This window comes from Melospiza melodia, chromosome Z (genome assembly GCF_035770615.1).
Source record: "Melospiza melodia melodia isolate bMelMel2 chromosome Z, bMelMel2.pri, whole genome shotgun sequence".
NCBI lineage: Eukaryota > Metazoa > Chordata > Aves > Passeriformes > Passerellidae > Melospiza > Melospiza melodia.
In genome coordinates, this window is record NC_086226.1 from 49,227,189 (window position 1) to 49,240,256 (window position 13,068).

Consider the following 13,068-nt stretch of genomic DNA (forward strand, 5'->3'; position numbering starts at 1 on the left):
TTAAGCACTACGGGGAAAAACACAGGAAAAATGAGCAGCAGTCAAGACCACAAATTTCAGAATGATTCACTAAAACAGTAGATAATTAGAAGAAATGTCCTGATTTTACCATGGACAGTGGTGATCCATCCTCCTCACACAATGTCCACAGCGACTGCAATGGTGTGAACGCTTTGGTCTCATCATATTGCACTTGTTACATAACTCCCAATGCTCTCGCTCTAGGTGAAAATGTAAAGACACATTAGAGAGATTTAAACTCAGTTAATCAATGCGTACTCATAATAAATCTGTATGTTTGTAACTCTAATTAAAAAAACAAATCTTACTAGGATCTGAGAAGGATAAGCACCACATAAAAACCTTTTTCCCACTGTGACCTTAATTAAACTGGAAGATATTACTGCTACTCTATGCCAGTTTCCATCTCCAAAATGCCCTCTCTTTCTATAAATTTCTACAAAGTAATTATTACAGAACAAACCTGTTACTCAGACAAGGAAGACTAACTCAATTATTTCCTTACATTTCTACTGTGAAAAAAATTATCTGCTAGACACAATCAGGATACAATCTCACTGCTGTTCCAGTACCCCCTGAGGAAATACTGCTTCTGCTAGCTAACTAAAAGATGACACACAGTGAATGCTTCAGGAGCATCTTCCATCTCAAAGCATTTTAATAACATGCATATCACCACATGCAATTTTACATATAAGACATGCAAAGAAAGAGATCGAGATTAGGGTTGTATATACAAATATATACTATTTTTAAATTACTGATGTGAGATTCTTTAAAAGCTAATATGGAGAGATACTGAGTAGCTGAAGCTACCAGGAGTACGATTGCTCAGCTTGGCTATTATTTATCTCAAATGCACCATCCAAATTAGAGGAATTCTTTGAAAAGCAGAATTCAAATTATATGTTCAAAAATTTCATCTTCACATGGGAAACAATAAGATTAACACTGAAATACTTCCAGTCACAAAAGCATATATTTTCTGTCTTTAAGGAAAACAGGTGGATGACAGAAATACTTTGACTGTTCAAATTGTTTCTACCTAAACAATCTTTTTTGAGGCACAAAAATTTCTCATATCTCAGGGACAGAGGGAAAAAAAGGGAAAAAAAGCTTCATATTTACAGTAGGACATTCTGAAATTTTATACTGTAAAACACTGTCCCAATGTAAACAAAATAAAGTTATATTTAGCACTTCTGAGACACCTCCAGGCAGCTCTAATCTGGTCTTTCTTGCTTGCAAAATAACAGTTGGACACTGGAAGTAAAGAAACCCAATATCTGAGATCATTAACCAAGTAATAATGACAGATGGAAACTGATTTACAATCTGTTTGCATAAATCCAGTGTCACAAAGGTGTCACTCACTAATAGGGTAGATACAAGAAGAGTTCAGAAACACCCCAACTCATTTTTAACACAATTTACACTGTGTAAAAATGTATCCTCCTGTCAGCCTAGCGCACACCAGACAATTGAAGCACTACCTCCAAAAGTACAATACCCTGATATATCAGGCGCCAAATCAAAATATCAAAGTCATGACCTAGCCTAAACATTTCACCTTCGGAAGGACTTATTAAGTATGACTGCTGTATGGACTGAATGGAGCATCCAAAGTTTGGGGATCTATGCAAAGAGACACCTTACATTAGAAAAAGCTCTTTGTGTACAAAGGGAATTTTCACTGCTCCTGGTACTTTGATAGTAAATGAAAACTCCATTATAAATGTAACTGTCTGTAACTAGCGAGGATCTCCATTCTCCAGCTCAGGTTGCAAAATCCATATTGCTCCCACTGCAGCAAAACTGCTGACTCCAGAACCCAAGTCTGAAACACCTGATGTTTTACTGGATCAAAGGATCAGCTGCCAGAAGCAGAAAGAACACTAGGATGAGATTTTTTGCAATTAGTGGTGACACATCTGAATCCCAGGGAGATACACTCCTTTCTACAATAAACTGTCTACTTCATGCACATCATATCATCAGCACTAAGGCTAAAAAGATCATGTCTCCAAACACATCACCCTAGATTTTCAGTAACATCAGGAAAAGAGAACAGAATTTTATTCTGGGCATTCACCATGTCTGAAGACAAGACTGAAGCATTCAGCCTCACTGGATGGGACACATTTTCTTCATTCATGAAGTGTTATCTGTTAATGTGACAAAGCTCATGCCGTTTAACAGCCCTACTCCATTCTAAACTCCTAAGTAAAAGCTCTATGCATTAGATAGTAGCTCCCAACAGTTCATAAAAATACTGTACTTTTCTGTGGAGAATCATTAAGGTTTTAAATTTCCTCCAACTTCTGGAGCACTGGATACCATACAGGAATTGTGGGATAAATTTGCGAGGACAGAAAGTTTAAGTCACTACTTTATACAAATGCAGTGTAACTAGCACCATGGTTTAGGTTTTTTAACAGCCCATACAATCATAAGACTCTGGAAAAAAAACCAGCAAAAAATACACAGGTAAAAACCAGCATAGGACTACCTTGCCAACACCATTTTCAACATCATATAAATTTACTAAGACCAAAGATATAGAATTAAAATAGCTAGCTATCTATAAACATTTTTCATTAAATATTATTAAGTTAGTAGTATACGCATAATGTTTGAATGTCTAGAATGCAAAAAAAAAATCTGCCCGTGGAAAAATTTTCTAGCAGAAGGTCCTACATAACTGAAGAATGGTAGAATTTCTGGTAGAATACAAGTTTAAGAAAAAGAAGTTTTGAAACTACACAAGGAAAAGTGCTAGAAATTTACAACTTTAAAACAGTGACATAGTAACTTTATTCAGCAAGGAGATCATGGTTTCCAGTAAGTCTCACAAACACAAATTTATTCCTAATTATTTTGAGGCTATTAAAATAACTTTCATTCAATTATACAGAATCAAGTTAATGTACCTGTAATTGGTATTTCTGGATTTTCAGGTAGTTTTCCTGGATCTGCTACTGAGGCTCTAAATAATGAAGCTATACAAAACAATGAGCAGAAGTAATAACCTAAAAAAATAAATAAGCATTTGTTAGACTTTTTCATACATGCAAAGTACACTGTATCAAAAAATACAGATGCTCCAGAATTGAGCTGGAAAACACTCAGCCTCCTCATTCAATTCCCGATATATTTTTGATATTAAGTACACAACATTAGGAACTCCCCAGTAAATAGAGTGAAAAAAGCAGTAAACAGTTCTGATAGCACCAGCAGGTGCTACTTTGACCATACTACTGTTTTTCAGAAATTCCTCCATCATCTTACCACACAAACACCAATCATATCACACCTCAAAGCCTCCATATGGAAGATATACCCAACAGTGCATCTTCACCTTCAAGTTTCTTCCAGCCATAATTCAAGACTTTTCCCCAGCAAACCTATGAGCCAAACCTGTATGAGCTAACCCACACAGGGACATATGACAAAATTAACAAAATTTAGCTTGTTGCCAGTCATCACTACTATTGCACCAAATTCTGACAGGCACTCACAGATGTGAACCTGAAATCCTGTCAACAAGTTCTAAGTACAGGACCTGAAAGCTACATTCAGCCTTTTCACCAGTTTCCACAAAAACAAGTTCTACAACAGCACCCCCAAAATAAAGTGCTGCAGCTTCTCAGAACACAAAAACATAACACACATCCACTACATTTACCCTTTATCTTACCTTTTGTCTTTACTTTCACCCTAATTTTTATTTTCTGATAGGATTTTTTTTAATGTACATTAAGTAGAAGCATTATTTTAGTAGTAGAAAAAAGTTAAAATTACTTACACAAAACTGCCACAACTGAAATATTTCCCTCTTCATAATGAGGAAAAAGGATGACCTTTGGGATGAAGATTGTATTGTATAGCCAGACAAAGATAATTAGGCCCATGCAGCACCAACCCTGAGGGTCAACCACAAAGTGAATCCGTAGCCCCATTGAACGTAAACAGATAATAAATTGTCACGACCCAAGACAATAATCCTAGAGATAAATAAAAAATATTTTTTTTTAAAAAGAGTAAATTAAGTAGTATAGTGCAACCTATACAGTTCATACATTCAAATTTGTACATTCAAGTAAGAAAGAAAAAAACCTATCAACTGTTGATTTAAGGAATTACATAAAAACTTAAAAAACATTTCACATACATTTTTTGAGCACCATGCAAAACATTTTATGAATTCATTAATTACATATATTGGCCAAGAAGCAACATTTATCACCAAGATGCAAGTAAAACCACTACCTGGGAAAACTATTAAGCAATAGGTAAAACAGCAACTGTCAGTCAGGTGGCAGCAGCAAAGAAAACTCTTCCATCTAAGTAAAAAGGTTGTAAAGCAAGTAAAAAATATAGGGAATTATTTATGTTCCACAAAGATTCACCCCACCTATCTATTGCAGTCTCCCCTGTATTTCATGGTTGTTTTCTTAAAGATTTTATGCTACAATAGTCAAAAGTATCACTAAGAATTCAGGGTTTCCTCGCTTAAAAAACTGTTAATGTCCTTCGTGACATTAACAGCAAACCAAAGGAGAAAGGAGTAATTACCCTGACATCTTTCACACAGATTATTAAAAATATCACACAATAGAACATTTTCTATTAATCACATTTAAAACATCAAGGTTTCCATCTTTACACTTTAGTGGGCTGATTTCCTTTTGGTCTTAGACTGCAGAAACCTCACCAAGTCCTACAATGTGAACTTCTGAACTTCATAAACCAATCTCAATAACACAGCACTAAGTCCTAACCACTATCCAGCACAACTATGACGGAAGGGATTATTACTGTTATTTTTTGTCAGACTACTTTCATACACATATTTTATTACTGCAATGCACATATAATCCCAATCTACTCTCTTACCCGTTAGTTTGCCCAGTTTCTGGGCTTCAGGAATCTTGTTCCATTTCTGATGGTTTCTTTCCATTCCTTTCAGCTCCTACTTGTTCCACTAAAATTTTGTTTATCAAACATCTCTGTTTCCAAGGGTTTTGCTTACTTATTTCACTTTTGACTGTCCTCAAATGCATTCAAAATTTACTTAATACTATTCACAAAAATCACTGTCTTCCTTTCTTCTTCTTTTAGATGTCTAATCAAAATCAGGCTCAAACAAGCTGCCATTTTTCCACACTTCTCCTTTGTGTTATTTACAATCACCCTTTGCTTGTTATTTTCTAATGTAACAGTGTTCCCATTCAAGTATCATACAGATCCCCACCAAGTTCTTGCAGCCACAGAAACCCCCACCACAAGAGGAGAAGCAAATAGAGTCTCAGCTTGTCAAGCCAGACATGTCAAGCCTCTGAGCTCCAGCACCAGGAGGACAGCTCCTGTTCTGCCTGCAGCTCTGATCTACAGAGCAGGTTCTGAGCCCTGGCAGCACACATGGACAGCAAGCTCTCTCCAAGAAATCCTCTGAGCCATCTGTGCCTGAGTCCTGCAGCAGCATCCATACTGGGTATGAGGAACAGCACGGGGTAAGGAACAGCAATGGGTCCCTGCTTCTGGGACAAAGACACCCCTGCTGGCCCAACGTGTCACCTGGCAAAGTATGCTGCTTGCCAGGAGCACGGGTCCTGGATACCACAGACTGACTGCTACAGAGGCTGGTAGCAGTCTGGCCCTCAGTCTATTACCCTTAGCTGCTCTTCCATTCAGGCACCATGGACACAGCCAGGGAAGACCAGGAGTTTACCAAGCATGACTACACAGTTAATAGGATGTTGGCCAAAGTCTAGTGGACAAGTGGTATCTCATTCATGCTGCTGATGAAGGGGAAGAACTTGAGGAGAAGCAGACAGATCCTGCAAATGAGCAAGTGATTGTGCAGCATTTACATCCATAGAACCTCCTATAAGGCTCAAACACTGAGGGTGAAGGGGAACAAGACCCACCTGAAATTACATGGGTGAGAGCATCTTTGCCAAGAGGCTGGTTAATCAGCTTGGCGAATGCTTAAACAAAGAAAGATTATAGAGGAAGTTGGTGGTCACATTTCACAAGCAAAGGATGCAGGATGATGGGGAAAACAGAGATCTTATAACCAACCAAACCATGGCGAAGTGGGACTGCACCAAGTGTGCATGCACAACTGACACAGGAACACCACTTAGGTGCAGTAGGATAGAATTGGGAAAACCAAGGTCCTCCTAGAGCTGAATCTGGTGAGAGATATGAAATTCCGAGAGAGATTTGTACAGGTTCATGAGCAGCATAACGAAGGCTAGAGAGGAAATGCCAGCCTGCTGCCAAAAGTATCAAAATCATACAAAAATGTCAAAGCACCTTGTTTATTTTGCTCTTTCATGGTTAAGACCTGCCTTCTGGAATTCCAGGTCCCTGAGACCCATGGGAAAGTGTAGAAAACAAAACACTTACTCTGAGTGAGGGAGGATCAGATTAACAAATTTGTAAGTGAACTGGACCTGTCACTTCCATGTGACCTGCTGAGGTGCCAATCTGAGCGCTGAGAGAGCTGGTTTTGTCATTGTGAAGTCATTCTCAACTAAGTTTGGAAGTTTTATGCTGATGGGTAACATTCCAGAAGACTCAAGGAAACAAGTGTCAATGAAAATCCTGTTTTCAAGGACAAGAAGGAGGAGCCAGGCAACTAAAGGCCTACTAGCCTCACTCTGGTCCCTGGGAAGGTGAAGGAAACAATCCTGGAAACTACTTTCAAACGCATGAAGGACAAGAAGGGGACTGGGAGTAACTACCATGAATTTACAAAGGGAAAATCATGCAGACTAACAGAAATATAGATGCCAAAAACCCAAATGCAGCTAGAAACACTGCTGACCACTGAGGAATCCATCTGTTTTCCATCTTACTAGAGCAGCAGAGATTCCATGACTTCACAGCACTTCCTCAGAATAACAGCACAACAAACAAAACAGAGATATAATTAATGAAATACTTGCTCCTGAGTGACCTACTTGTACCATGTGTGAGCAATAAGCAGTGAGAGGGATTCAGGAGAAAACAGTAAGAATGCCTATCAAGAAAATACATCCCAAATTTTTATCTCTAAGTAACTTACTTTTGCCTGCATGACCATATTCACTTTTATAATTAGAAAACCAAAACAAACCTCAGCCATGCTCAATACCATACCTTGGATGGCAAAATCCAGAATTAAGCAAGAACTACACAAATGCAGACGTCACTCTCAAGACAGGGTGATTTTTCATCTGTCTTCTCTATCTCCTGAAAGTGTGATATGCAAACAACCATTATCATTTGTTTGAAAGGCAGCATGTAACAGGTTACTTTCTATTTTGGTTTACAAACCCCACTTTACTGAGTAGAGCTGTCTCCAAACAAACACGTTAATTCTAACTAGAATTTCTCAAATCTCAGTTCTAGGCCATTTCAAAAGTCTAATATTTTTTAAAAAGAGAAATGTCTGTGTAAAACAGCAGTACCGCCAATCTGTTTCAGTTAAACACATTTGTTTCCTGTTTCCTATAATCGTAAATTAAGTTTTATCTCTTTCATTATACTTCAGCAGCAATAGCAAATAAATGATGTCAATATATTGACTTACTCTGGCAAAGTGATTTTTTCCCCTCTTTCCCTTGGTTTATGTACCATACATAAATATATAAAGTGTGAGGAATAAAGAAAAAGTAAGAGCTTCAAAATCTCATAACGAGGAAGGAAGTACTAGATTAAAATTTAAATCACAAACAAAGTGAATGTATTACTCTTTCAAATACAGTGCCAAAAGAAAGAGATGACTGATCTCATATAATTTTGTTCTTCAAAATTCATAATTTCTGATCAGAAAAACTACAATATGCAAAGAAAAAGCTCTATGAGAAGGTTAACAACAAATAAATGGAGAGAAACAATTAAGTGATTTATATCTGCATACATTCAGGATTCACACAAGCAATGAAATTCTCCAAGCAAAGTAATTTTCCAATTAAATAGTTTAGGAGAAAATACAGAGCAGTAATGTTAGAGCTTTTGTGGTTTTCTTCCCTTGTGCCCTAACTTATAGCTATTTCTTCTAAATAAATAACTCAAATACAAATAATTTGAAAGCCAACAGGAGCTGTGCCTATGAAAACTTCAGCTGCACTAAAACATGACTGAGTCTTCCCTACATTATGGGGAATTTTCTTGCCTTTCCAAAAAAAAATACCTTTATTACAGGATGCGTGGGCAGCATTTTTCCCTAACCCTTTTCTTTCTGCGCAGTTCCATCAATGATATCATAAACTCAGTATTTTGTTCACTACAATCACCTGCAATATGACTCTTCATGTGACATCCACAGAATACTAAGACCACAGAATGAGTAAGGAAGGTAAAAAGTCAAGAAATGAGAAAGTTTTGTGCTAACCAGAAATGTTAAGGTAAAATATAAATTGCTTTAATAGACTCATTTGAATGCAACCTTAGAAAAATAAAAAGTATACCATTTTGCATCAAGAATGTCCCAAAACATTTGGGTGTATTTCATAAATACACCCAATAAGAGCAGTACTCAATTTCTCAGCCTAAGAAGCACAACAGTCAGCTCTGGGGACATCCTGTTTCTCGTGCATTCATGGGTGTTGCACTGATACACAACTAGAAACTGTGCCTCACTGTAGCCCTGCTTCTTAAGAAAAGTATGACTTCCGAAATTTGACTTGCAGAAGTCAAGGACTTCTTTTAAGGACTTTTTTCACAAGTCTTTAAACAAGTACAGAACAACACAGATCAGTAACATTGTATTGCTTGCCATGAAAGACAATTTTAAGACTCCACACAAACTGAACAATACTATGCACCATAATACATATTTTGAGAGTGGAAGAAAGAAGAAACATCACTTTCTAAAAAGGCTGTATCCTAAGCAAGTCAGAAAAAAGAACAGAGAGTAGAAACACAAGAGAGCCCACTTCTCATAATATTTGTGATAACTAGGGCAAGACAACAACAATCAACAGACCTCCCTAATTTCTGGATCCCGCTGCATTTTCACACCAGTGACCTTCCTGAAATCTAAATAATTACTGCCAAAGATTAGTGACACTAAAACAAAAAATACACTTTAATGGGAATAAACAAGGTGGACTTGAACCAATCAACTGAATTTATTTTACAAACCAGATTTTAAGGATGTCACGTGTCAGAATAGAACTGCCATTAAGCTTCTTGCAACACTTACGTTTAACAAAACAGAATAGGTATCTGAATGACCAGGTAACATAAGCAACAGCATATTTGTGCTATGACAAACCCCCACACACCTGGCATTTCTCGTGTTTATAGAATGGATGGTTGCAGCAGAGACCTTGGCACAAAGCAGCTGCTAGGTGGCTGTTGACAGGTTTGTTGAGGTAGGCAAGACATTCCCACCCAGTTACTTCTCATTGACAGGATCTAGCAAAGCATACCTGTAAACAACTACTTCATCTATAAAAAATGTCACTTGGGCTTGGACAGGGATGTGGCTTGACATTCACATACGCACACCTAACCCTCTTTATCACAAGCCCATCAAATCTATCTTCACCCACTGCTGACCAAACAGCCACTTGTAGACAGATAATGCACGTTACTATAAGACCATTACTGTTTGGATCATCAGTCTGAGGCGAAGACCTGCTGTATCATCTCACTTAACTGCGAGAGCCGGGAAATGAAAGTGCGAAACCCAGGGACGCCAAGGCCATTGCATTTCCTTGCGCCGCGCCGCGCCGCTGAACACACAGCTAATCAAACCTCGTGCCTCTCCTACTACCACCTCAGTATCACCGAACACCCTCCTCCTGCTTTACAGGGCAACCAGCACCCTGGACCTGCATAAAAGCGACGGCATCATTTCCTCACTTCACAGCTGGGGAGATACCCGGCAGTTCTGCCCAGGGCTTCCCTACCCAACTCCCTGCACAGACAACAGCAACGCTGGAGGGGAGGTGCAGCGATGGAGGAAGCCCAGGAGCAGGAGGTGCAGGATGGAGGAAGCAGGAGCATGCCCGCCGTGGCGGGGCCGTGCCCGAGGGGCTGCCGGTGCCGCCGCCCCGCCCCTCCCTCCCTCCCGCCCGGCCCGGCCCGGCCCGCCCCGCCCCGCCCGCGGCGCCGCTCCCGGGCCAGCGGGGGTCGCGCGCGCCGCCCCCCGCCCGGGCACGCGGCGGAACCAACCGTGGGCTTCCGCCGCTCCAGCCGCGCGTGCGCGCTCCGAGCGCCCCGGCGGGCGGGACCGCGCCCCTCAGGGAGGGAGCGGCGCCGGCAGAGCCGCCCTTCGAACCCGCCCGAGCCGAACCGGCTGCCCCCCTCACGGCCGCGGGGCGTGGGCGTCTGGTCTCCTGTGCGAGGGGCGGGCGCACGGCCGGCACGGTAGGGGTCTGTGTGCTGAGTGTGTGCAGCGCTGGAGGAGCCGCTCTGGAGGGGTGGTCTGCCCTGCCCGGTGGGAAACCCGACCAGCCGCATTTCCCCAAGGCTGGAGCTCGCTGTCACTTGCTCGTTCCCGAGCAAAGACTTCAGTCAGCAGGAGCCTTTTCCGTTTTTCAGTTTTGCAGCGTCCCTTTGCAATCCCTGTGAAAAGTGAGCCCTGCAGACAAGGCCTCTTCCTCAGTCTCCAGGCTGCTCCTGGGAGAATCTGGCAGCTGCCCCAGCTAGGCCTCATAGCTTGAAGCCAATAGTATGAAATAACACTAGCTTCATTAAGAGAGACTTGCATTACCTTGTATAGCGCATAACCATGGTTTCACGGGGTAAGTGAAAGGCCCCAGCCCACTGCAAGGAGGAGGGCACCCCCACCTTGCAGATAAGGACCTCTTATATTCTGTCTCGTCTCTCAGAGTCATAAAGCCACCCATGAAGAAGAAAAATGCCTCTGGACTATGAAGATAACATCAGAATCCCAGTAGTTTCAACACCTCTAGCAAAACCCTGCTGTTATCTGGCATTGGTGGTTGTAGCAAGACCAACTCCCGGGACACCTAAATCAAGAAAGAGTCTGCTGGATGGTGACACCGCAAATTTATTGCTGTTTTCCAGAATAGCGGCATGAATGTGGGTTATGTGGTGCGTGGTCAAATCATGTTGTGTATAAATGCATGAAAGTGATAAGAACCATTTGTTAAACACAACCATTTGTTAAACACAACTTCTTCATGCTCATGAAGGAAGAACTACTCTTGTAATTCTGTGCTTTGCATCCTTGCCTCTCCCCTCAATCAGCTCAGACCAGTTGGAACATTTTATGACATTCAGGTCGCCTGCTGTGCTGTGCCCCTTGCTCACATAGAACCCTTACCTGTCCGCAGAAGCCGTCAACATTTTAAAAAGATAATTCAGACCTGCAAGGGATTACCTTTGGGTAAGAGCCACCGACAGCTTGTAACATACAAAATTTTCAGCGTTCCCAGCTGGGAATCATGCCTCGAGCACCCATTGCTGATGAACATATATGATCTTTTGGCTATCTAAAGGTACCCCATCTGTCTGAATGGCATAGTTCCCACTGTAAATTGATGGGCTCTTACCCTGGAGCAGTTTTCCTTCACAATGATGGATGAAATAGATGAAGAGTAATGTTGTGAAGACTACCAATGCTGAAAACTCACTTTTATTACTGATCAGATTCTTCCTAAAACTTAATCATAACACGATTATTCCGGGGGGAAAAAAAAAAATAAAACCCAACAACAACAAGACAAATAAAAATTAAAAAAATATTACACAGGGCAATTGTTAACATTTCAATCTAAAATTGCTCTATTTGTAGCAGAAACTGGAGGTTGTCTGGAAGAAGGAAGAAGCATGTTCCAGGTTCAGAGAAGATCAGGTCAGAAAAAATCAAATCTTTCAGAACAATCTGTATATGTCAGTAGGAGCAGGTAACACTGAAAATAATAGACTTATTAATTGGACCGTTAATATGTCTGTTACAAAGGGGAAAAGAAAAACTGAAGTTGTTCTTTTATAAATATTTAAAAATAACAAAAAACAGCCTCTGGCTCTATTCCATGATAAATTTCATATATATATATTTATGTCTATATATAAAAGACCTAATAAGCTGTGAAAATTTTTCACTGAAGAATTCATTTCAATGGGGAAAAAAACCCGAAACAAAACAATCAAGAAATTTAAAGAAAACCATGTTCTTGGGAAGTAAAATGGAAATATAAGAAAAGAATAATAATGTGATTTCATACGGAATGAAAAAGAATCAGTCAGTAATATTGTCTTCCATTTGAATACCAAGCATTTGCATTTCTGCTGTGGTACACTGATAATGGCCAGTCTTTAGACCTGTAGTCCTGCCAGGCAGGTTATATTTTTTTCTATTCAGGAATGGGATGTAAACCTAGGTTATGGAACAAGGGCAGTGGTCTTTTCTTTTAGTCATAGCACAGCATTCCCCTTTTGTTAATTTTTTTTTTTTTTTTTTTTTTTTTTGAGAAAGCACTTCGCAGGAGGAAAAGCAGGCAGTTGTGTGCTGGACTTCCCAACTGAAAGGTCTTGACCTGGAGATATTATCTGACTCTTTTGCCAGGTTATCAAATCTAGATAGATAGATAATGAGTCTTTGTGATTAACTATATTCTGTGTGGGAAAACATACCTATGGGAGTCCTAGCTTTGCATAATATGGATTTAAATAAAATCAAATATAGATGCATTACAGAAAGATCATTAGAAGTCTGCAAAATTATTCACCTTCTTCAATGCTGAATATTGCACAATGGCATAGAATTCCTCTTGGATTTTCTGATGTCTGTGTTGTGTTGTTGTTGCTGTTTATAAATTACCACAGGAGCCACCAGCTGTCGTCCTATAAATTTTATTGGCACTCTGTAAATATTAAATCAGCCTGCTAAAATCAAGCCATGTGCAGTAACAGCTGAGGCTCTGTTATGGGGAACACATGCAAGAAAGAGGTGTGCACTGTGACTCCCACGATTCTTACAGATTACAAGCCCCTTGCCATCTTGAGGCTGTTATCCAGGATTCATTTTTAGCCCAACTGTGCCCCTTGACCACATGCAGGAAGGACATTTTTTGT

General features: G+C 40.1%; 1 protein-coding gene across 3 annotated transcripts in view; it reads right to left on the reverse strand.

Moving 5' to 3' along the window:
* Nucleotides 1–10,220, reverse strand: part of ZDHHC21 (zinc finger DHHC-type palmitoyltransferase 21) — a 35,119-nt gene extending 24,899 nt beyond the window's left edge. For 2 of the 3 annotated variants that reach the window (XR_010031127.1, XM_063180122.1), the window contains exons 1-5: nucleotides 10,198–10,220; nucleotides 7,171–7,263; nucleotides 3,827–4,025; nucleotides 2,952–3,050; nucleotides 110–221 (exon numbers count right to left, since the gene is read on the reverse strand). Coding sequence is in view for 2 of the 3 variants with exons in the window: in XM_063180122.1 (XP_063036192.1) it covers nucleotides 110–221; nucleotides 2,952–3,050; nucleotides 3,827–3,980 (365 nt within the window). In the remaining variant the exon portion in view is untranslated. Of the gene's footprint in view, nucleotides 1–109; nucleotides 222–2,951; nucleotides 3,051–3,826; nucleotides 4,026–7,170; nucleotides 7,264–9,302; nucleotides 9,976–10,197 lie in introns of those variants that run through there. The other variant, XM_063180123.1, reaches the window with a different exon arrangement.
* Nucleotides 10,221–13,068: the final 2,848 nt, after the last annotated feature.